The sequence below is a fragment of the Sciurus carolinensis genome, chromosome 3, assembly GCF_902686445.1.
Source record: "Sciurus carolinensis chromosome 3, mSciCar1.2, whole genome shotgun sequence".
NCBI classification, from domain to species: Eukaryota; Metazoa; Chordata; class Mammalia; order Rodentia; family Sciuridae; genus Sciurus; species Sciurus carolinensis.
Genome location: NC_062215.1, coordinates 3426851 through 3450262, shown reverse-complemented (window position 1 = coordinate 3450262; position 23412 = coordinate 3426851). Strand labels below are relative to the sequence as shown.

Genomic DNA, 23412 nt, shown 5'->3' with positions numbered 1-23412 from the left:
GATCAGAGCCACACACGCACAACGGCCCCGAGCCGACCAGGGGGCTCTGTGATGGCAAGGTCCTCTGGCTGCTCTCCCACCCCAACGGCAGCGCAAGCCAAGCCTCGCGTCTCAAGGCGCCATCTGAATGGCTGCTCAGTGTCACCTGCCGAAGAGGGTTCATCCTCCTCCTGCCTGAGCCCCAGAGCCACATGGGGTCTGTGTGGGCACCACTCTGCTAGTCGGGCTGTGCCATGAGTAACCTACTTTGCCTTTTCCCTCCTGAAAAATTTCTTTCCCCCTGGAACCCAAAATCACCTCCTCTAGGGAGGCCGGAGTGCAGGGTGTGAGCATTTGCTGCCTTTGCCGATCTTCCACAAAGGTTTCACCTCTTGTCAAAAAGCTCCTTTCTCATGCTGCTTCGCATGCGGTCTCCTACTGGTTCCAGTTCCTTGGTGAAACCCCTCGGGTGGCCCTTCAAGGGCTCCACGCAGGACACTCCTCAGGCACGTCCTTCCTGGAGGACTCTTCCCTCCCTCGTCCCCGCAAGATCCTGCTTCCTACAACCAAAGCCTTTTCTGTTCCTCCTGGGCATGCTCGGGGCGTCTGGCACTGGGTCCTAGAAGGGTGTGGGTGCCGCTGCTGAGGTGCCTTGGCTAAGGATGGTTATGGACCGACAGTGGACTGGGACGGTGGGCTGCAGTCGAGGTGGCGACAGCACCCTCGGGAGCTCTGATGCATGGTGTCCCTGCTCTGTCTTTCAGTCACTCTGCCCCAGGTTATTCTGGTTGTTGAAGCTCTCCTCTTCCTTGTCCTGAGACTCCATAAGGATGTGGTCTTGGTGTGGACCTATTTCCAGTCACTATACAGGACACTTGGTAAGTCTCTTGACCTTGAGGCACATCCTTCATTTTGAGGCAGTTTATAAAAAAATCATTTTGCTGAGGACCACCTCCATGTTGCTTCCTTGTCCTCTCTAGAACATTAGAACATGTGGGACCTCCTGGTCTAGTTCTTGTTTTTATTTAAAAGAAAAAAAACAAAAAAACCTTCAGTATGTTCCGTCTGTCTTTTGACTCTTCCTGGGAGACTTTCTTGATGCTTTTCTTCCCGCCCTTCCATTGGGCCTTTATGCCTAAGCAGACTTTTGCTTGTATGTCTTTCTTCTGGGCTCCCTGGAGGACCCCATTCCCGTTCCCCCGCCATGGTGGCTCCCTCTTTGAGGTGCGCAGCGGCTCCTCATGCTGTGGAGGGTCTTCCCCTAGAGCCCCTCTTCTCCAGGTGATGCCTGTGTGCTTGGTGGCTCTGATCTCCACCTGCTCTTGGTTCCGAAGCCTTCCTCGGGCTCCTGGGACTCACAGGTCATGTGCCGCAGAGCAGGAGCCAGGGGCTGGTTGGGCTTTCTGAGCTGTGGACTGTGCCTGCGGGAGACCCAGCACAGGGCAGGGTCCCACTGCCTGCCCACCACAGGCCTGATCGGCGGGGTTCTGAGTGATGAATGGGGGAAGTCAGGGTGCCCTAATCCTGTTTTTGTATGCTGCCCCACTCTCAACTGTGCCAAGGGCCCCTCCGTCCAGAGATGACTGGTGCTGCCCTCCCAGACCTGGGCCCTGCCGCAGGGTGCAGTGCGGGGATGGCTGACCTGCTTCCTCAGCAGCTTGCAGCCAGTTCCCCTGACTCTAGCTCCCGCCCTCTTTGCTCCTGTTTCTAGGGTTACCTGGTGCTTGAATGTTCTGGGTTAACTGGGCTGGGCTGCTGCCAGGGGAGCAGGTGGGCAAGCTGAGAGTTATCATAGTTTGGACTTAGTGGGGACGTGACATCATTTACCCTCTTAGACTATTGGGCCCAAGACACCAGGGTCACATTATATGATGTGAGTTCTAGACACTGGATGATTTTAAACGAAAGTGCTTACACCTGTGTAGGAGTAGAACGGGGTCATGAAGAGACCCTGTCACCCCTGGGAGCCCCGACTTTCCTGTCCCCGTCTGTCTGTCCTGGTATTCTGCTCACCCAGGGCCTTGCGTGCCCCTTCTGCCACCTGAGAGTGGCTACAGTGAGCCCGCACACTCAGGAGCGGCCCACTCTGTAGGAGCTGGAGGGAGACTACTGAGAGCTGCTGATCCAGACAATGCGGGGTTAAGCTCCTGGGCAACAGTGTAAGTTCTAAGGGCTTCCGTGTCTAGGATCCTCATCCCGGAACTTTAGGCAGATGCCAGGGACTGGGAGTGCAGCTCACTGTGGAGCTTAGCATTCGAGAGGCCTTGGGTTTGATCCCCAGCACCGGAAAAAGTACGTAAAGAAGTGAGCTGCAGTGGCACTCCCCACCCAGCGCACCAAGTGCCCGGCAGTCACCTGGCGCCCGAGACAGGGTCAGCCAACGCGAACGCCCGGGCTTCTCTGGCCAAGAATACCTCTGGCTTGTTTGGCTTTTCTTAAGGGCAACTGCCTTTGTTTTTGTAAAAATAATGTTTATTCACTATAAAGAGCTTAAAATATTGCAGAAAAGAACAAAACAAAGGTGGAACACTTACAAACACTCCAAGTCCACTCACTAGTAGGTCATCACTGCTGACAGAGGCAAAGCTGTCTTACATGTGTGCAGAGAAAGAAGTAGGAATAGGTTTCATGAAAGTGGGCTACTTCACATGGTACTTTCATAAAAAAATTCTAATTATACAGAATTTAGAAGAAAAACCTGCAGCAAAAATGGAAAAGTGTTCAACTTCAAAGTAAAGGGCTCTTCGACAGTCCCTAAAATAACTTTGTACAAGGTAAAAGGAAAGTAGGAAGAACCTTAAGAGGTGCGGGCCGTTCTTTTTCTTTCTTTTAATACTGTGTGCTCCAATTTTAACGGTGCTCTCTTTTTGTTTTAGGCCACTAAACAACGAGTGCCTTCATCCCGCCAGGCCAGGAGGCCGGGCAGCTGCCTGCCGCCCGGGCCTCCCTCCTAGCGGTGTCCAGAGCAGCACCTGCGCTCAGCACGGACGCGCTCCCCTGCAGGACAGCTGGTCTTGGCGCTCTTCTTCTCCCTCACTGCTTTTTAGGTTTCCCTCACCAGTTTATGTTTGGAACCCCTTCCTCCTCTGGGTCACCGGCCGTTCTTGTGGCCCAGGGTGCAGTGCTCAGCAGGACAGCTACCACCGTCAGTGCGGTGTGCTGCCCACGAGCAGGAAGCAGCTCTTCAGGGGGCCTGGTGCGGCCCAGCTCACGAGTGGACGCGCTGTGGAAGCACCTGTGATCCCAGTTCTGCAAGTACGACTCTCAGAGCCCCAGGAGAAGCTGCCCACAGCAGCCCAAGGCACAGACAGCACTTGCTGCTGGCCCGGGACCGTGCGTGCGTGGCGGGCCATCTGCGTGTGGCAGCAGGGCGTCCCCGCTCACACTTCCACTTCTTGTGGCAGGGCTTTTTCCTGCCCCTCGTCAGCTGTCCTGAGTGCCTGGCACCCGGCACCAGTTGGAAAGGGCTTAATGGTGTCTCCTGACTCCTCATTCGAAAGATAAGGAGCACCCTCAAGATTCTCCAGACCTCCCTTCCCACCTCCTGACTTGTGTTGCTTCTGTCACTTTACGCTGCCCAGGCTGACAGCGTCCAGACCGTCCGGGAGCACCCTCAAGATTCTCCAGACCTCCCTTCCCACCTCCTGACCTCTTTGCTTCTGTCACTTTACGCTGCCCAGGCTGACAGCGTCCAGACCGTCCGCAGCCTCCACTCACAGCTGCTCAGTGAACCCGTCCCGTGCTACCTCTCAGTGGACGTCGGTACAAGTTCCGTGTTTCACATACCTTAGCGTCAGTTCTCTGAGTACACGTATCGGTTCTGTTCCAGTATATTTTGACGTTAGTTCTACATTTTGCGCATTTTGGCGTTGGTTCCAGATTTCACAAGTTTGGTGCTCAGTACCAGTTTTATATTTAAGTGTGGGTCCATGTTCCAGCACACGCTCTCGCTCTGCGGAGTGCGGCCAGGGTGTGCTGGACACCACCTGCAGAGTGCTCCGTGTCTATGCCAACAGTTCCAGGAGCGACGCGCCTGGCCTCAGGCCTATGTTGAAGGGATGTTTGGGGCTCCGGGGGTCTTCTACCCACGGGGGCCTCTTCTGGTCATTTTACTGTTCAGTGGCATCTTTCAAGGAGGGTCAGGAGTACGTCCCACATTCCTTCTGTCTGGTACGGCCACTGGTAAGCTCTGCCAAAGGCAGCGTGGCTGCACAGAGGCTCCAGGGCCGCCCCGAGGGCTGCCACCTCTGCAGGAAGACCGCTGAGGCCATCGGCTCTTCCACCCAGGGCCGAGGACCCACCCAGCGGGCCTAGAAGGGGCCCACCCGTTAGGAGTTTCCTGGAGCTCTTTGCAGGCACAGGCTGCTAGCGCTCCTTTGTTCTCCTCTTTTCAGAAGTGAATCTCATCTCAAGGCACATCTGCCTCTGCCCCGGAGGTGCCGCTCTTCTGGGGCTGTGGGCGTGCCCTGTCCCCCACGTCACTAGCTTTCCCCTAACTCCACATCCTCTCAGACACGGTCTCTGGCGGGTTCCAGTCTCCCTCTGGGATGGTCTCTCTGGGACGGTGCCTGTGCCTTCAGCCAGCGTGCTCCCTCCTGGAAGTCCTCCTCGGGTGCACAGCGCGGGCTCACAGCTTCAGGTCTGACCCTCCCGTGCTGCCCTTGGTGCTCTGCGATGCTCCAGGACCTCTCGACTCTCTCCCCCTCAGGCATCCCTGGCACATGTGGCAGAGGCCCAGGTATTCTGGATTCTAGCACCTTCTGTGGCATCGCAGGAGAATGAGTGGCAGGCAAGCTCACGTGAAGCACCCACCAGTGCTACTCTCCTCTGGGGTTGTGAATGCCCAGGGCAGGGCCTCCTGGCTGCCCAGATGCACTGACTGGGAAACGGTGACACCCCAGGGCCCCATCACTGAGCAGCACCAGAGTCCAGAACTGCACGGCCCTGCAGGGGCCTGCCCAGCACCTGTGCAGTGCCATTTAAGCAGAGGACGGTAACAGAAACTGACGAGTGGCCAAGACACCAGGACCAGGCATCTTCAGCAAAGAAGGCAGACCACGGCGCTGCAGGTGGACGGACGGCTTCCTGTGCTTGTCTGTTCAGGGTACCTGGGGCTCAAATGGGGGTCTTACTTCTTGTTACTTTATGGAACTGAAGCACATTGCTAGAACATTTGAAAGGCTCTGAAATACAGGAAAGGAGCAGAGCCGGCTGCAGGGCTCCCGGTCAGAGCCGCCCTGAAAGCCACTTACTGCCAGTCAAGGGGACCATCGGAATGGCACCGAGTCAACCTGGCACTGCTGTGCACACGAGAAGCCATGTCTGCACGAGGTTCACAGAGACGGCGGGCAGCCGGGTACCAAGGCACAACCTGCAAGCTGCCGGGGCCTGGGGACCCTGCTGTCCCCTTACCACGGGGCCCACACTGGGGAAGTGTCGATCTTCTCCATGGGACCAACGACTTCTACGCAGTGACGGCCGGGGGAAGAACAGAGCCAGCATTCCCAGCTCAGCCACAGGACCCCGCCCGGCCCTGCGGGGCGCCCGGGGCTATGCCCCCATGGCCGGGCAGGCGGCAGAGGCGGGTGAGCGCCAGGCCCCTGTCAGAGCACTGTCACCGGCTGGGCTCTCTGGACACTGTCCTTCACCGCCTCATCCTCGCAGGCTACTGCCATGGAAGGGCCGTGGCCGAGCGGCGCTGCTGAGCCTCCTCCACTGAACAGACACAGCACTTCCCTGAGGTGAAGGACCATCCGCCTCCTGGAATCCAGATAGCCTCAAGCCAGCTTTCCCTCACGCTTTGCCTCCACAGAGCTTTATGCCCTGGGCTGTTTCTTCTGAATCAAGTCCTTCAGAGTTTCTGCTACCCCAGAAAACCCGAATCTCCCATCCCGGTGGCTTCCTCTTTCCTCACATGTCCCTCTTGGTAGAGTCACAAACTCTTCCTTGGCAACTGATGCAAATTCGCCCTTTCTAGCCAGCTCCAAACCCAGCCCACACTGTGCACAATGCTCTCTCCCCCGCCCCACCTGCAGACAGGTGCTGGCACTCCTGGGCAAGGCGCTGCACATCCCTGCCAGGGCTCCCGTCTGGGGGTCCCCTTAGTTCTCACATGGCCTCCACGTCTCCCCAGCCCCAGAGGAGTTGTGGAAGGACGAATCCCACCATTTCCCAGGTCCCTCCAACCGTGTTTGGCTGGGGGCCCGAGGCCAGCCAGCAGGTGCTCACCGTGGTGTATTCAAAGTAGTAAAGGCAGTTGTCAGTCAGGATGAACCAGCGTCTCTTCCAGGTCTTTACCCTGCCACCTAGAGAGCAAAGAGAGCGAGCTTGGACGAGAGACCCCGCAGACGGGCTCCACACACAGGGCCCTCTCCTCGGGCAGGGCTGAGGAGGGGCAGGGCAGGGTTCGGGGAACATTCAGATCATGGCAAAACTGACATTGGTGACAAGACACAGCCAGGACAAAAGCATCTTTCACGGAGTGAAAGTCTATGGGTACGAGCAGAGCAAGCGTGTCCAGATAACCCTGAGATGGAGTCAGACAGCAAGATGAGCGCGTGGGCTGGGGAGGAACCCCAGGGGCGACAATGACACGAAACACAAATGCGCCTCAGACGAGAGAAGCCAGCCAAAGCCTGCCTGGTGGACACGGGCAAAGCAGAGAGGAGAAGGGAGGGTCCGCGCCCTGCGCAGCTAGCCGCTACTGACAACCAGCTGGCACCTGAGAAGGCTCTGTGGAACGACAGGAGGGAGGAGGTGGGGAGGAAGGCATGGCGAGCCTGCCAGTCAAACCCACTTCCCAAATTCCTGTGCTTTAGCCTCTACCCCACCTTGCACCAGCTTTAAGTCCTCTGGGCTGGTGCCCTGAACATAAAATCTCTCCAGAGTCCTGGGTGAGCATCAAAGCAGATTCCTTCACCCAGAAAGAACTCACTCCTGCGGAGAGGCCGGCTTGGGAGCCTTTGCAATTCCAGACTGTGCCAGACACAAAAACAGCTACGGGAGGGCTGGGCCGGGCCATGCAAGGCTCGCAGTGGAGGCTGGGAGCAGGCGCCCCTCCGCGCTCTCACTGCTTCCCAGTAAGTGAGGTGTGGGTTCTGGAGTTGTGCTGAGGCGGACCCAAACAAGGCCGAGCTCAGCTGCCTGGCTAGACGGGGCCCTCTCCCAGCAGACCACGGGTCCTGCACACACCTCGGTCAAACCCCGCGTGGAGGGAGAGCACCCGAGGCCTGCCAGGTGAAGGTCCACCTGGTGCCTGCGCTTCTCAGCTCCGCCCTCTCACTAAGTCCTGACCCACAGGGAGGGCCAGTCCCCAGAGCTCCGGGAGTCAGTCCACAGGACCCCAGCGTGGGCTCTCCTCCCTCCTCACCAAAGGCCTGCCAAACAGCCAGGCAGTTTCACAGGGGCTACTTCCAACTGCCAGCACCTGTCTTAGCCCCGCCCGCAGAAGCCCAGAGAGCTGCAGAGAGCACAGGACGTGGACTTCCAGGCGGCCAGAGCTCTGCTTGGGTGCCTGAGCTCCAGGGAGCAGGGACTGACCGTTAACAGCCAGACCACATGGCATAGCCTCGGGTCCCAGAGGGAGCAGGTCATAGGCACGAGGTGCCCGGCATCTGGCGGTTCCTGACCACAGAGGCCATCCCTGGTGGCGATGGGTAAGCTGCATGAAACACCCCAAGGTGATGAGGCATGACAACTGGAAGGCTGCGGGAACTGACAGGGAGAGCCGGAACTGAGACCTTTGCTTTGTCATACTGCAGACTCAGGGCTGGGGCTCTAGCCACTCAAGCGACCATGCCCCACACAGGGCTCAGCACAAAGGAACCACCAACCCAGGCCACTGCCCGTGCACTTTGTCACAGGACACCACCCCGGGTGACATTAGCAAACCATGGAAAACGTGCATCAGATACCAAAAGGAACAGGATGGAAGAAAATCAAGGAGAAAAAGCAAAGTTGGAGGAAGTCCTCTGCTGATGTAGAAGGCTGGTGGCCTCCCTGGACAACTGGTCATTCAGAGTCCTCACCAGCAGCATCGCTGCAGACTCAGGGGGAATGTGTCCATGAGGACAGAAAAACAGACATGGGACAAGCAGACAGATCGATGTGCGCTAGGACAGTCCCTGTGGAACTCACGGGACCCCCCCTGAAAGTCCCTCGCGCCCCCCAGGGACGCCTTCCCTCTGAGGGACAGATGTGGCCTTCCCAACACTGAGGGTGGAAGGGTTCCTGGCCTCTCCAGTGTTTGCCCAAATAAGAAAATGGAGCCAATGCCTTGACATAACTCGGAGGCCAATGTGGGACTCTAAGGATGACCTGGCGAAAACAGAGGAGGGTGACAACAAAAGGAGGCACAGGAGCCGAGCTGCAGTCGGTCCCGGCTCCAGGAACAGCTGCAGGGCTGCAGGCAGGGCTCTTATCGGGGCTTAAACTCCACCTGGCAACATTCAGGGCTTGGGAAACACTGCCTCCTTTTCTCATCACAAGGCAAATGTCCCGTGTCATCTAATTGAGTCTTCTCCTGATCTGCTTCTCAATCCCAGGGTCAGAAGCGCATGGCTTTGGGAAGTTAAGATTCCATTCTCGTCTTCCTCACTTCTGAAACGGTTTTCCCTCAGGTTGATTCATGGATCTCAGTTTAAATTCTTTTTTTGTTTTCTGTACCAGGGATTGAACCCAGGGGCACTTAGCCACTGAGCCACATCCCCAGCCCTTTTTATTGTTTATTTAGACAGGGTCTCACTAAGTTGCTTAGGACCTTCCTAAGTTGCTGAGGCTGGCTTTGAACTTGCGATCCTCCTACCTCAGCCTCCCAAGTGGCTGGGATGACAGGCGTGGCCACTATGCCCAGCATCAATTTGAATTCAATGCAGCACATCCCTGCCAATCACTTCAGGAAAATGCAGTGAGCATCTTCTGTCCTCATGACCCTCTCTGAGCACGTCCTCTCGCATCACTGAGCTCTGGAACCTGTCCTGCACCTTGGCACCGAGCTGTCCAGGGACACAGAAAGCGACCCCAGCCCCAGGCCTGCCCCGTTCCCTAGGGACTGTGCGATAAGTTAGAAGCAGCATTAACACTACCACCAGCGATTAAAAACAAAATAACCAAAAATAACAAAATAAGGAAACGCTGCAGCAATGAGAGTGGCCTGGGCAGAGCGTGCGAGCGGGTTGGGTTACATACCTCCTGCAGTTGGGGCGGGGAAAAGGAGAGCCAAACCATGGGAACATACAAATGAGGGAGAAAAGAAAATTAAAACAAAGAAATCAAATGATCCCTCAACCTCAGAGCACAGCATCAGTCACACCACGTCTGTCCGGGAGGGAGCTGCCCAACGGGCCCTCTTGCAGGCCACGTCCCACCGGCAGAGGAAGAGCTAAGGCACTACTGAAGACCCGGGCCCCAGCGATGCCACAAATCCATATTTTAAGGCCAATGGTTACTAGTCTGCCTGGAACCCAGAGCAAACAGGGAAAACGACCTCAGGGTTGTTTCTTCAGATGGCTGTCTCTTTTTAAAGTGTGTGCGAGAATGCACACGTGTGTACCCACGGATACACACGTACATATGTGTACGCACAAGAATAGACAAGTCTATGGCCATACGTACACATGGACACGCACACGGCCACAGGGGCTGCCCGTCCCGCAGGCTGCACATTAGCACCAAGAAGGGCCCAGGTGGGTAGGATGCAACCACATCCGGAGTGTTGGAAGCGTGACGCGGGACCACACCTGAGCTCACGTTGTTACGGTGCTTCAGTGTTTGTTCTCGAGACAGGGCCTTGCTGTATTACCCAGGCTGGTCTCCACCTCCTGGCTCAAGGGAGCCTCTTGCCCCAGTCTCCCAGGGGTTGGGACTAAAGGTGCGGACCACTGGGCCCAGCTTATATTTTTTTCTTTGTAAACATATGGGATGCCTCATGAATTATACTGTATGTCATCCTGCTACAAGAATCAGGATAATCTCTGTTCTAATTTTAGTACCTAAGCTGTCAAAGCTAACACTTAGCATTAGCATTTAAATGAATTTCACTGGAGGGTAAGTAAATCCAAACCTGGACACTTTTAAAGTTTCCAGTATGTTTCCTTTTACCTCTTTTAATTCTATCTGTTTGGCAATCTGGATGTTGCCTGTGGGGTTAGTGATTTTAGAGCCTTGACTTCAAAGATTCCAAGGACTTGGGCTCTCCGGAGGAAATGTAAATCCTGCTGCCATCTGACGTGCGGGCCGTGGCACGGGAGGAACGCGGCTTGCAGGCGGTAACTGGGATGGGAGAGCAGGCCCTAAGGTGCCCCCACTGCTCACGTGGGAGCCAAGTCAGCAATGCCAGGCAGGCGGGAGCAGGAAGATGCTCTCCAGAGGCCAAAAACATGGACACAATCATGTCGAGATCGCTCTGTGCCAAAACAACCAATAGGATGATCACGTGTGGACACGAACACGTATGAGGCCCTAGCACTTCCTCCCCATGGTGTCCGCTGTCCCGCTCCTGGCAAGTCATGGCCAAGGTCTCTGCAAGCCCACTGGTGGTGAGGGAAGAGGAAGACACTCCAGCTGTTCTGAACGAACAGTCGTCAGTGTGGCTGACGGGACCACTGCGCGAGGACGGGTAGGAGAGCTGGGGCTGAGCTGGGCCAGGCTCAAGGTTGCCATGCACACTGCCTGTGGCAGCCAGATGCAGCAGGAAGTGACGATGTGCTGGGCGGGGGTGGGAGTGCCAGGCACAATCTGGGATGCGAAGTAGAAAGATGGACATGGCTGGTCACCCTCCCAAGGCTAAGGGGTTGGGGAGCGAATCCAGGCCCTTGGCCACTGCTTCAGAGAACCTGGCCACCACACGGGGCCTGGACAGGTGTGGGCAATGCCCTTGGGGGCAGTCTGCCCTCAGGCGGCTGTGTCCCCGGGGCACGGGCCGTGCCAGCTGCTTCCTTTCTGGAGGTGGTCTTGCTGGAGCAGACCACGCGGACTCTGCTGGGTGCCGTGCCCACCCTGCCTCCTGGGGCATGCCTGTGCTCACAGCCTGTCCTGAGTTCCTGCCCCAGGAGCCCCTGGCCAGGGCAGCACTCACCGAGCTTCAGCAGCCAGCCTTCTCGGTCTGGGTTGAAGAAAGTGTGAGTGAGGTCATTCCCGTCGTCCTCTGGGATCTTAAAGGGCTCGTTCTTTATGCTCTCATACAGATTCTGGGAGAAAAGACGACACTGCATGCCTCTGGTTCTAGAAGGATCTCTTCCCCCATTCACTCCACAGGCATTCGCCCTGTGCCTGCAGGGAGCAGGTGCCCTGGGGGCTGAGACTAGAGGAGGAAGACGGCGACTGCTGCTGGCCGCAGCTCCCAGTGACCAGCAAGCAGGATGTCCAGCGGATGCGTAGGAGGAAGGAGCCCTGCCTCTGCTGGGCCCGCAGTTCCAGCTGGCAGACCACTTCCCTCCTGATCCCTGGCTGGCATCACCACAGCTTGCAAGGGAATGAAGGGAGTGGGCACTCCACACTGGGCGCCTCTGCCCGCCCTGCCCGAGTGGATGGCAGCCACCCTCGCCGGCTCACCCGGAGCAGCTCCTCAGGCAGGTCGCCCCCGTCGTTGATGCCTCGATTCATGGCGATGAACCGCTCCACGGTGGGCTTGTCCTTGACGTTGGGGTTGTGCAGGCTGGTGTTCAGCATGATGATGGCAAAGGACAGGACGTAGCAGGTGTCTACGGAAAGAAGGCAGAGCCGGTCAGAAACAGCCCCGGAGGACACAGTGCCCGCAGCTCTGCGGGAGACCAAGCTCCCAGGAGCGGGGCAGCCACCAGGGCCTCTTGGCACTGCCGCCTACAGGGGCAAGACTCGGGCACATTCAGCCTTTGAGACTGAAATGTTTTTTTGGATCAAAAGGAGGACGTGTACACAGTAGGAAGAACAACGCCATGTATGAAACAGGAAACACAGAACACCTATGGTCCCGTTATTTAGTGATGACCGATTTTGCTTTACTTTCTCTACATAAATGTCTGTGTGTGACATCACACATGCGTCTTAGGGACACAAACTGCAACAAAATCTGAATCAAACTGATGTGTGCACATACCCACCCCATACACAAACACACACAGTTATACAGTGCTTTTCTGCTAATCTTATCATTTTCCATTATCAATAAAGTTCTTCATAAAAACATGATTTTTTTTAAATGGGGGGCCGGGTCTCAATGTATTACCTAGGCCGGCCTCAAACTTCTGGGCTCAAGTGCTGTTCCTGCCTCTGCCTACACCTCCTTAGTAGCTAGATGACAGGCATATGCTACAATGCCCAGTTTTTTTTTGTTTTTTTTTTTTTTGGTGGGGGTACCAGATATTGAACTCAGGAGCACTCAACCACTGAGCCACATCCCAGTTCATTTTTGTATATTATTTAGAGACACGGTCTCACTGAGTTGCTTAATGCCTTGCTTCTGCTAAGGTTGGCTTTGAACTCCCAATCCTCCTGCCTCAGCCTCCCAAGTCACTGGGATTATAGGCATATGCCACCACACCAGGCTCCATGTCCAGTTTTTAAATATTTGATTTTTTTCCCCTTGGTACTGGGGATTGAACCCAGGGGTTCTTTACCACTAAGCTACAGCCCCAGCCCTTTTTATTTTTATTTTGGGACCGAGTCTTGCTAAGTTGCTGAGGCTGGCCTTGAACTTGTGATCCTCTGAGTTGTTGGGATCACAGGTGTGGTCAACATGCCTGGCTATGAACCTGATTTTGAATAGTTATATATGTTGTAGTTCAAAAGTACCATAATTTATATTCCTAGTGCCTTAACATTGGACTTTTGGATCATTTCCAAGCATTTTCTATTATAAATGCCACTAAAAAAATGTTCCTCTGCATGAATCTCAGTCCTTTTAGAAGTCATCCAGTATCAAGAACCTGGTGGCAAAGGCTGACACACAGAGAGGGGCTGGCCTCGCTCACCTGTGGACTGGAACACTCCGGTATTGCACTGACAGTACCGCTGGGCAAAGGCCTCCATCATCCGGTCGATCTTCTGGGCCTCTCCAGGGAGCCGGAAGCTCCACAGGAACTGCCTGCATGGCAGAGAGAGGGTGTCCAGGATTTGTGAGAGTTTCTTTGTGAATTGCTGAGTGGATTTTGATTTCCAAGTGTAAAGGAAGCTGGGCGAGGTGTCCATCTCCACCACAGTGACTGAGCAGCAGGGAGCCTCATGGCCCACACCACTGCCTCTCCCACCAAAGGCACAGTGCCCAGGAGAAGAGGAGACACTCAGTTTTCCTGTTCAAAAGAACCACTCTCCTCCTTAGAATACACAACACTGAAAAGCAGATAATGCTCATTTTAACAGACTCCAGGGCAGGGTAGCAGGTCAGCACATCCACAGTTGACCCCTGGAGGCCAGAGAGAAGCTGTGGCCCACAGGTTTTTCTTCTCCTTTTCTGTGGTGCTGGAGATGGAACCCAGGACCTCAGGCATGCTGGGCAAGGGCTCCACCACTGAGCAGCACCCCAGCAGGACAGGTTTGATGCTGTACTCTCTTCATCTACTTAAGTAACGTCACAAAAGATGATGTTATTAGTTCTGCCTTCAGCAATGAAAATACCAAAGGACAATTTCTGAAGTCCCAGAATAATAAATTTAGTAAAAATATAGGTTTACTTTTTCCTTCTAAAGTGAAATGAAATATACTATCTATCTGGGCAAGAAATTAAAGGGTTTTCTAAATCAAAGAGTAGAAAAGATTTCGAAATCTACATAAGGCTTCATCAGCTTCCCCAATCCCAAGGTCGCCACGTGAGGGAGTCCCACGTCACCTGCCCTGGGGTGCAACACCACTCAAGCCACTCAGCACAGTTCCCACGTGGCCCAGGGAGGACCCAGTCTGGCTGGCTCCAGCATACGCACCGCAAGGCCTGGACGAGGTTCAGGTCGGTGAACTCATGCAGCTCCACAAAGGCGTGCAGGACCTGGATGTTGAACTCATCTCTGTCGGGAGCAGATCGAGAGAAGCACAAGTCAGCACCCACGCTGACCCCATCAGGCAGTGTCCCCCGCATCAAGTCAAGGGCCACCTGCCTTTCAGCAAGGTCAGCCACACAGCCAGGAAGACTCCTGGGTCGCCCTGCTTACTGCTAACCAAGTGTGGTAGCCCCACAGCCCTTGGCAGAGCAGCCACTGCTCCAGAGGCCTGCTCTCGCCTCACGGCCCCCAGCGTACCTCTCCCCCAGGTAGTCACCGATGGCCGTCTTGTTGAGCCCCTCCCCCTTGTAGAGGAACTGGGCGATGTCCTCGCAGGTGTTCTTCAGAAGGTCGTTCTCTATCAGGAACTGGATCCCCTGAAGGGAGGCACAGAGCTGTGAGGCAGAGCCCGAGCAGAGTGGCCTCTGAGGCACGGGGTTGGGGGTCAAGGTCAGGAGCCAAGGCCTCAGACTCAGGACAACAGGGCTCGCCACAGGATGCTGGCTCCAGAAAAGGCTCCCCGTGGGCTCCACCTGAGCACCAGAACTCCGCCCGCAGGCCAAAGGCTTCTGCCGCTTCCTTTACACCTACCTTTTTAGGGTCCATGTTAAATTTCTTCCTGCCCATGGCTACCTGTTTGTTCCTCTGCATGTTTTTCCTGAAAGACAACCACCACGGCCATCAGTGCTCTGGCAGCAGGAGGCCCGGGAGCCTCCAGTCCCCACGTGCAGCCCCACGTGCGGGTGCTGCTAGGTGGGCCTGAGAACGGGCTCTGCGCAGTTTCTTCCGCCTGGACCTGGGGCTCTCTTTTTTGATGTGATTTTAAGAAGCCTCTGTCAAGGCGCGACTCGCCTCTCATGGGACACGTGTGCTTTAAGTTTGCCTGAGGGTCAGCGGTGGCTTTCCAGTGCTGTGCCCATCACCGTAGCCCAGCGCTACTGCTTTCACCAGCCCAAGGGGGTCCCCAGGCCCATTCCCATTCCCTGCACTCCCACCTCCACCCTGGGAGACCACAGGTCCTCTGCTGTCTCCACTCTGGACATCTCGCCAGCAGCGTGGAACATGATCTGGACCATGGCTGGTCCCGCTGGGCACAGCACGTTCAGCTCACCCACGCCTGGTGTGCACCAGCACCATGTCCCTTCCACCCCACACACAGACACAGCATCTGCTCCTCCAGACAGTGGGCACTGGGCACCGGTGATGGGCCATCACGCCCAAGGTGCCATGAGCACTGTGTACACCTCTTTGCGTGCACGGGCATTTTTGTTTTCCTTGAGCAGATACCCAGGTTGGACTCTGCTGGGTCATAAGGCATAACTTTTTAAGAGGCGGCTCGAATGAGCAGTTTTCTTTGACTGCATCAGAGTGAAAAATGTAGATTCATAGACAAGCTTTGCACAGCACGCCACACACAACACACACGCCAGCAGCCTGTCCCTGGCCCCAACGAGGCGCTGGGCACACCAGTGTGCAGAATCTGTCCTCATACATGGCGTCTCCAGACTCTGACACAGTGTGTCTGAGAAGGGACCCTTGGACACTGAGTCACTCAGAAGTTCCAGGGTAGAGCCTAGGAATCTGAAATTTTAAGACTTCCAATAGAAGTTCTGGCGTGCATCCAAATTTGGGATGTTCTGCCATCAATGACAATAGTACTTTTATAGTTTCAGAGAGCAAACAGGCTGCTCAGAAGCAAAGTTATAAAATGTTGCTGCTTTCAGGAGCACGTTTCCTGGTCTCATGCCCAGTTCTAAAAGGGCAAACAAAAAACTCTCAGGATGCCAGGAGGGCAGGACCCAAGGTGACAGGGTCCCCAGAGGCACAGCTATAGAGGGCATGTGCAGGCTGCCTTCAGCTAGAACTGACAGGTGAAACCTGATGTCTAGACATTCCTACTGGATCTAAATGGTTCTCTAATCATTTTCCTAAACCTAGGAAGGTTACTTTGCTCTGTATTTCCACACAAGGAAAGCCCTGTTCTGTGATTTCCTGTAAGAGAGTGTTGCAGCCTCAAAGGGCCTACTGAGCCAGGCACATAACCACAGAGACCTGGGGGTCCTGCCTCTGCCTGGTCCCTCGCTGAAGACTTCCCGTGGCCCTGGCAAGTGCCGCTGACCTTCCTGTCACGCTCCCAGGCCTGCGCAGACACTCATGGCCATGCGAGGCTTCCCAGCTCTGTTCTGTCAGCTCACGCTCACCGTCCAGCACAAGACAGCAGCTCGAGCTCAGGCCCTCTGCTGCCCCTTCTCTAGGCGGCCTTTCCAATTTCCATATCAGTGTCCCCCAAATGGGATCCCAACAAAACCACTCCGGCTGCTCCTGTATCGCCTTAGACAACCGGTCAGTGTGGGCGCTTCAGAAAGCTTAAAACCCTACAGCACATGGGCAGATCATTTCTTTGATGAAAGAATATTCAGCATTTCTACGAAGTGCTTACATCAGGCTTTTACTTAAAACCATGACATAAGTGTCCAATCCTCTTTGCATAGATGTGCAGGGATCTGCAGGACAGATCCCCTTTGGGGACTTCGACACCAGAAAACCATTTTAAGTTCCAGATTTAAAAACATAGATAAGCGCATCATGGTTCCTGACTCCACTTCAGTGCAGCTGCTGAGAGTGAGAGTCCCCAGGGCTGGAGAGCCTGCTGCCTCAGGCGCTCGGCCACTCCTGTCCTGGAGTCCCTTCCCTGTGCACCGTAATAAGCTTCAGGCTCTCACCACGCGGATGGTGCCCTGTGTTCTCAACATGTGTGTGCAGACACCACGACACAAGGCAACACACCAGGTACTGATGAGGGCATCCCAGACCAGTGACTAGGGGAGGTGTGCTCCCTCCCTCCACGCTCTTCTGTGCTGACCAACTGCTTCACCTCTAAAATCGGGAAAGAGCCACGGTTTCCCTTGTGAACTCGGGCACACTTTACATTCAATGCACACACCTGTGTGCACAGTTCTGACGAGTGTGTGCAGCTAGAGACCACCACTCCAGCTGAAGCCTGCTCCCCCCATGTTCCCTTGCTGCTCTTTCTACCCTCACACTGAGCTCGGTCTCTCTGGAATCTCGCAAGCCAAAGCAGTCTGTTCACGGGGCTTCTCGGATGCAGTGCAGCGTGCAGGCACCAGCCTCGCTGTGGCGCTCAGCGGCGGTTCCCTTACATCCTGAGCGTGGACTGCTAGCAACAGCCCGACGCTTCTGGTGGACACACCTCCATTTCTCTTGAGTAAGCAAGTGCCCAGGAGTCAACTGCTGGGCCTCAGCAAGGGTGTGCACAGCTTCCCAAGTGGACAGGCCACCTTTTCTGGCCAGTGCTCACCAAGCCTGAGGTAGCAGTCTTCAGCTCATCGTCCAGGAGGGTGTGAGGGACACGCCACAGCAGCCTCCAGTGCACCCTTCTCCCAAGGGCACCAAGCTTCACGCGCTGCACGGGCAGCTTGTCCTGAGAGTGGTCACACCTCTGCCCACCCGGGTGGGGCGGTCTTCCCTACTGAACTGTGCGTGCTCTCGTCTATCTGTTCAGATGGACGTGTTCTAGATATCCCCCCACCGTGACTGGCCTGTTCATCCTTCAGCAGTTATCTTTTACAAGAGCAGAAGTTTTAAACTTTGATGAACTCTAATCTATTCGTTTCTCTTAAGCTTCAATTTTTTATCCTCTTTTTTTAGTCATAGATGGACATAATACCTTAATTTTATTTATTTATTTTTAGGTGGTGCTGAGGATGGAACCCAGTGCCTCACATGTGACAGGCAGGTGCTCTCCCACTTCTCCCCTACAATCCCTGTCCCGTAAGCTTCAATTTTTCAAGTGGAAAGTAAGAAACCTGTAATCCAAAATACCAAAATGACAGTCCAGAGCCTGGAGGTGACGAGCAGGCCGCTTCCCCTAGGGCCCAACCCACACCAGGCTAAGGAGCAGAGCGCGGTCGGTCGCAGGAAGCCAGACAGGCAGACTCCGGCTTAGAACAGCCCCGGCAGGAGGGAAGTGGAAGCAGCCCGTGGACTGCACTAGCAGTTGGAAATGGTCTGGGAGCTCATTCAAAACTACGCTCTCGAAGCCACCAACATTTCATGTCATTTGAAGAAAGACGCGCACAAGCTCCTGTCAGTCATACCGTAACTGACATCTATGCTCTCCCCTCGGCACACGGGCTCACAACTGCGCACAGGCGCACGGCACACCAGCCCCTCGGAACTCGTGGTGGCCCTCGTTAAGCTTCCTTTACACAAAGAAAGAGCAGGAACCTAGACACACACACAGCGGACCAGAGACGGGGGAAGAAACAGCGACTGGCACGGAAACCTAAGCGCAGTTCAAGCTTCCTGGGGCCTGCGGGTGCAGCGCTCCGGGTGAGGACTGGTGGCAGGGTGCGCGTCTAGAGTGCGGCGGGGAGGCGCGGGAGCAGCGCAGACTCACCTCTCCTCTGTGGACCCCAGGCTTTCAATCTCATTAGCGACTTCCGCTATCTCCTCCTTCAGCCTCTGCAGACACAAGGCCCAGAGTTACCAGAGGGACACCACAGACCCAAGCGTCACTTCTGAACCCTCGCTGACTGCTGCCTCTGGCCGAGACCGTGCAGAACGGCAGGATGAAGCAGTCCCAAGAGCAAGGGGGGAGCCAGCTCTCCCACAGCCCTGCCACACCCCCAGGCAGCCACTGCAGGGAGGCTCGATTCCCACCTCACGGCTCAGGCGTACCAGGCGAGCACCCGCCCCATGGACAAGGCTGCCTTGGGTGGGCTCTGAGGACAGATCTGCAGCTCATCCAACAGGGTGACGGAGGTCACAGGTGCACTCTCATACCCACAGGCCTGGTGGCATCTGGCCTAGCCCACAGCTGGCAAAGGAGACATCTGACCAAATCTGCTGCGGGTCTACCACCTTGACCAAATCCACTCCCTGCCTGCCACCTTCCCCTCCAGCAGCCTCTCACAGGATGGAGGGCTCCAGCTTCCCGCCTTTACAGGGAAGGAGCACTCCAAGAACCAGGGCAGCTGCGGAAGCACCCCAGGCCAACAGAGCAAGGCGGCGTCTGCTCTCACAGGACACCGGGGCTTCAGGCCTGTCCTCTCCCCACCCCTCACGACGTAGAGAAATTCAGAAGGGAAACCCTTGCTGCCTCACAGCAGATCATTCGGCTCTCAGCTGCTAGGGCTTCTTTCCTACAAAATTTGGGCAGTTTTGAAAGGAAGCTGGAAAAAACACTAAAATTACTGTTCCTGAGTAAATATCTCTAGGGACCAGAAATCACACTAAGTTCTTCATAAACGTCAGCTCCCTCAGTCCTTCCAAAGCCAGTGAGTCTATGAAAGACACTGAAGTTCAAAGAACCAAAAGTGAGCTCGAGTCACCTGGCTAGTGTGTGGCGGAGATGGGCCCTGCACGTGGAGCCAGCAAGCCCGAGGCCTGTCGGGCTCCCACCAGGTGAGAGCACAGAGGAACTGCCCATGGGCCACTCCAGCTCTGACAGCAGGTAGTGAGCAGACCTTTGCACAGTTCCACGCTGGCCAAGAGACTGCTCACCTATGGAGCAGGGGTCACCAGCCCTGTGCTCTGTTCAGAGCTGGAACAAGGGCAGGTCAAGACGGCCTCAAGGAGACACTCTGGGAAGGACACGCTTGAGCACAAATGGAGCACGTCACCACATGCCAGAGAGTCAGCCTCCTGGCAGCCTCCTACCTGAATGTCGGCCAGCAGCTCCTGCTTCCTCCGCCGGATGTTCTCCAGTTCTTGACGCTCCTCTGCAGTCAGGTCACTGGGAACTGCAAAGAGGAGGGAAATGTTACTGAGCAAGTTTTCATCTCACCAAAAACACAGAGAATCCATCAACCAAACGGAAGACCAGGAAGGACACCAGAAGCTGGTTTCAGAAACAACTGACTGCCGGGAGTCGTTCGGGCTCCATCCTCAGCAGGTGTGCCTAAGAAAGGAAGGGCCTCAGTCACAGAAAGGAGCCAGGAAAGGACACCTGGAGGCAGGACCAGGAAGAAGGGGCTGAGGGTGCATCGGGCTGGCTGCCTGACCGCCTGCTCCAGCTGGAGGCTGCAGGCCACCTCCAGACCTCAGTTCCTCCTGCCCCAGGCTGGTGCTGTACCACCTGGTAGAGCCAGCTGTGGCACGGAGAGGGGCATGGCCCCACCACACTGAGCAGGGCTCCACTCTGGGACCCAGGTATGGCCGTCCTTTCTGCTTTGCACCCTCCTGCAAGGTTTGAATAATGTCCAAATAAGCTCGCAGCATCAGAACAAGGTCTCTCAATTCCCAGACCACAGTTCTCACCGTGGAACATCCCTGGTATCCAGCAAGGACCAAATCTCCTCTGTGCACACAGTAGGACAACCCTTCTGGTGTGCTGGGAGAGCCCGGCAGCTCCACAGGAAGAACAAGCACCTGAACCAGGCAGGTCAGTGCAGACACCACTCCCACGACCACAGGCCACATCAGGCCACTCTGGGTCACCCTTGGTCATGACCAAGAGAACAGGGCTGCTTGGGGACAAAGTAAAACAGTGCACTCACACGCTCCAAGACCCCCGCAGGTGCTGAGCCACACGCACACACACTCAAGCCCGCCTTACCGAGCTCATTTTTATTCTTTTAAATATTTTTTTTGGTTGCACCTTTATTTTATTTATTTACAGTGGTGCTGAGATTTGAACCCAGTGTCTCACATGTGCTGGGCAAGTGCCCAGCCCAGCCCTGTCCTGCACCTTTTGCAGCGTAAGGTGTGGCAACAAAACGGGCACAAGCTTCTTTTTCCTTCCTTGCAATTTCACAGACGGGACACTCACTGATGGAAAAGACAGAGCAGGAAAGCTCAAGATCCGTCTTGCTACTCAGGACAGTGTACAATTTAAAACTTACAAACTGATTCAGGAATTTTCCATCAAATACTCTGGGTGGCAGGTGGGACCAAGGGGGACTGCAACAGCGGACAGGGGAAGTGGCTGTGATCGGAAGCACTCTGTCCACAGGACCAGAAGGTCCTTCAAGAAACAGACTTCCCAACGTTCTAGAAGACAGACACTCATTCTAACATCACTTCTTCATTTTTCTTAACCGCGATTCCATGGTGGTACTGAAAACTGAGGCTTGATTTTGAAGCAACAGCGTTGGCTTAATCAGATCATCTTCATTCAAGCACAGGCAAGACCAAATTCAAGGATTTTTTTAAATGAGGCAGATGAAAAACATCATGAAAAAAAATTCCTACATCCAACTGTGCCCCTGAGCAGCAGCTGCTGGCCCCAGACTGGCCCTCTGGTGGCCTCCTCCTTGGACTTCAGGCTGCAGGCATCCTGGGTGAGCACGCCACGAGACGCCTCTCCGGGCGGCCCCAGGCCAGCACCCGCTACACGGCGGAACGTGCTTCTTGCCCCTCCTTCCAATGTCCTATTTCAAACACAGTGAAGGAAGGAAACAGAACTCTGCTAGCCTCTGCTGCCCCACGGTGCAGGAGAAGGGCGGCAGCAGGAGAGAGGGCGACCCATTTCCAGAGCCCAGAGAGCACAGGAAGGGGCCCGAGCCTTCCTCCAGGGTGCGGGCCTGGGCCTCACACACCCCAACACCGGAGTGCCCCTTCACCCTCCAGAGCAAGCCCCCCGCGGGAGCTGCAACCCAGGAGCCCTCGACGACCCTGCTGCCGGAGGTTCTCGCCCGCCCCAGAGGGCGCTGTCAGAGGCCAGTAGGGCACAGGGGAGCAGGCCAGGCCAGGCGGGGAACAGAAACCTGCCTGCTGCAAGCAGACCCTGGGAGCAGCAGAGACCCTAGGAGAACAGGAAACCAATGAAAGGGGCAAGGCAGGGAAAACACGCTCCGATGAACACACTGCTGCCCCTCAGGCCTCCCCCAAATCAACAGGGGGCTCAAGGACTGAAAGATAAAACAGACATTCCTGCAGGACACAGAGCAAAAAGAAAAGACCTGAAATACAAGAAACAAACCAACTCACAGATGGAGTGAAAAAATGTCAATCCCACAGAGAAACAAAGACGCACAACAAAACTCGGCAGTTCAAGGAGTAAGAGGAGGCTCTGAGCTGAGCCAAGGAGAAGGTGGTCATGAGGCCAACCCCCAGGCTGACATGACTCGGAGGGACCTTCGGGGTTCTCACAGAAACTACCTGACCCAGAATTCCCGTGAGGAGGAGACAAACCAGCCTCTCTCAGACTCTCAGACACCTCAGAGCAGGGAGCCTCTCTCTCCTGCACCCCTTCCCAAGAGGCAACTTGGGGAGGCACAAGGGACAAAGGACAGGGGACAGGGACTGACTTAGGAGCTGAGGCCAGGTGGGCAGGACCCCAAGGGCTGCTTGGAGGGGGCCACCACTAAGGGCAGTGGGGACAGAGCCAGTAGGAAGGCAGCCGGGAGCAGCAGCATCAGCCTCCCAGCAAATAAAGAGTGCTCGGGAAGAGGAGCACAGGAGCCAGAGAAGAGTGGCAGGCAGGAGGACCCACCCGCCAGGGCTCAGGACGCTCCACAGTGGTGGCCCTGGCGGCACAGAACACTCAGAAGCACCCGGTGGACACAGCGTGGGGGGTGGAGAGGAGGGAGGGGGCCGCCCCCTCTTACAGCCAGGTGATCCAGGCTGTGCATTCACTGGAGGAAGTTTGGTAACCAAGGAACCAAAATTTGTGATAAACTATCAAAAATGGAAGCAAGAAAATGATGTGTTTCCTTGTCCCTCACAGGAGGAAGTGGGAGACAGCCTGTGACTTTGAAAACATAATGAAGACCCAGGAACCTGGCAGCAGCCCCCAGAAGATCAAGCAGAAAAAGGTCATTGAGAGGCCTGCCTTGGGGAGTCTGGGGAGGGAGAGGAGTGGTCTTCAGGCTCCTCGATGCGAACGCGCACGCCGCGGGCGGGATCTGACAGTGCAGACAGACATCAGTCTCTGGTTACTAAGCAGACTCCGTGACCCTGCAGCCAGGGAGAGGAGGCTGGGGCCAAGCAGCAGCTGGGTAAACAAGATGCTGCTCCCTCCGTCCGGCAGCCTCATGGCTCCCTGCAGCCTCACCTGGTGGCCTTCTCTCACAGTGCTGCTCCCCTTTTGGTCCAACAAGTCACCTAAGAACTTCCAAGAAGGCCAACCCAGATCCCTTTTTCCAGAGGAACTGTGCTCTGAGACAGGGACTCCCCCAGGAAGGAGGAGCTTCCCGGGCAGGCGCTCATGCAGGCAGCACCATACCAAGCCTCCAGGCTCCTGGAGCTGCGTGCGAGGGCAGGGACAACCCAGAAACGGCTGCACTGGGTCGGGGTCACTGCTGCTGGCATTGGCGGTGGGGCTACACCTGGTAGGGAGGTTGGCAGGCGGCAGCGATCTTGCCGGCTCTGGCCGGGAGGCCTGCAGGGACAGCCGCCTCCCCAGCCTCTGTGGACACTGGGTCAGACCGCACAAGAGCGCGGCTGGGCCTGGCCAGATGGCAGAGACGAATGGCTCTTCCCTCCCCCAATAGCCACGTGCGGCAGCCACGCTTCTGTGCCA

The 23412-nt window shown here is 55.8% G+C and overlaps 1 protein-coding gene across 4 annotated transcripts in view; it reads right to left on the bottom strand.

Annotated features, from left to right (window-relative positions):
* The window catches only part of Cyth1 (cytohesin 1), a 74145-nt gene that overhangs the window by 5919 nt on the left and 44814 nt on the right, over positions 1-23412 (bottom strand). For 3 of the 4 annotated variants that reach the window (XM_047543661.1, XM_047543660.1, XM_047543663.1), the window contains exons 2-11: positions 19608-19690; positions 18346-18410; positions 14517-14583; positions 14184-14302; positions 13872-13952; positions 12927-13039; positions 11530-11678; positions 11054-11165; positions 7519-7692; positions 6208-6284 (exon numbers count right to left, since the gene is read on the bottom strand). In XM_047543661.1, coding sequence (XP_047399617.1) covers positions 6208-6284; positions 7519-7692; positions 11054-11165; positions 11530-11678; positions 12927-13039; positions 13872-13952; positions 14184-14302; positions 14517-14583; positions 18346-18410; positions 19608-19690 — 1040 coding nt within the window. The remainder of the gene's footprint in view (positions 1-6207; positions 6285-7518; positions 7693-11053; positions 11166-11529; positions 11679-12926; positions 13040-13871; positions 13953-14183; positions 14303-14516; positions 14584-18345; positions 18411-19607; positions 19691-23412) is intronic. The other variant, XM_047543662.1, reaches the window with a different exon arrangement.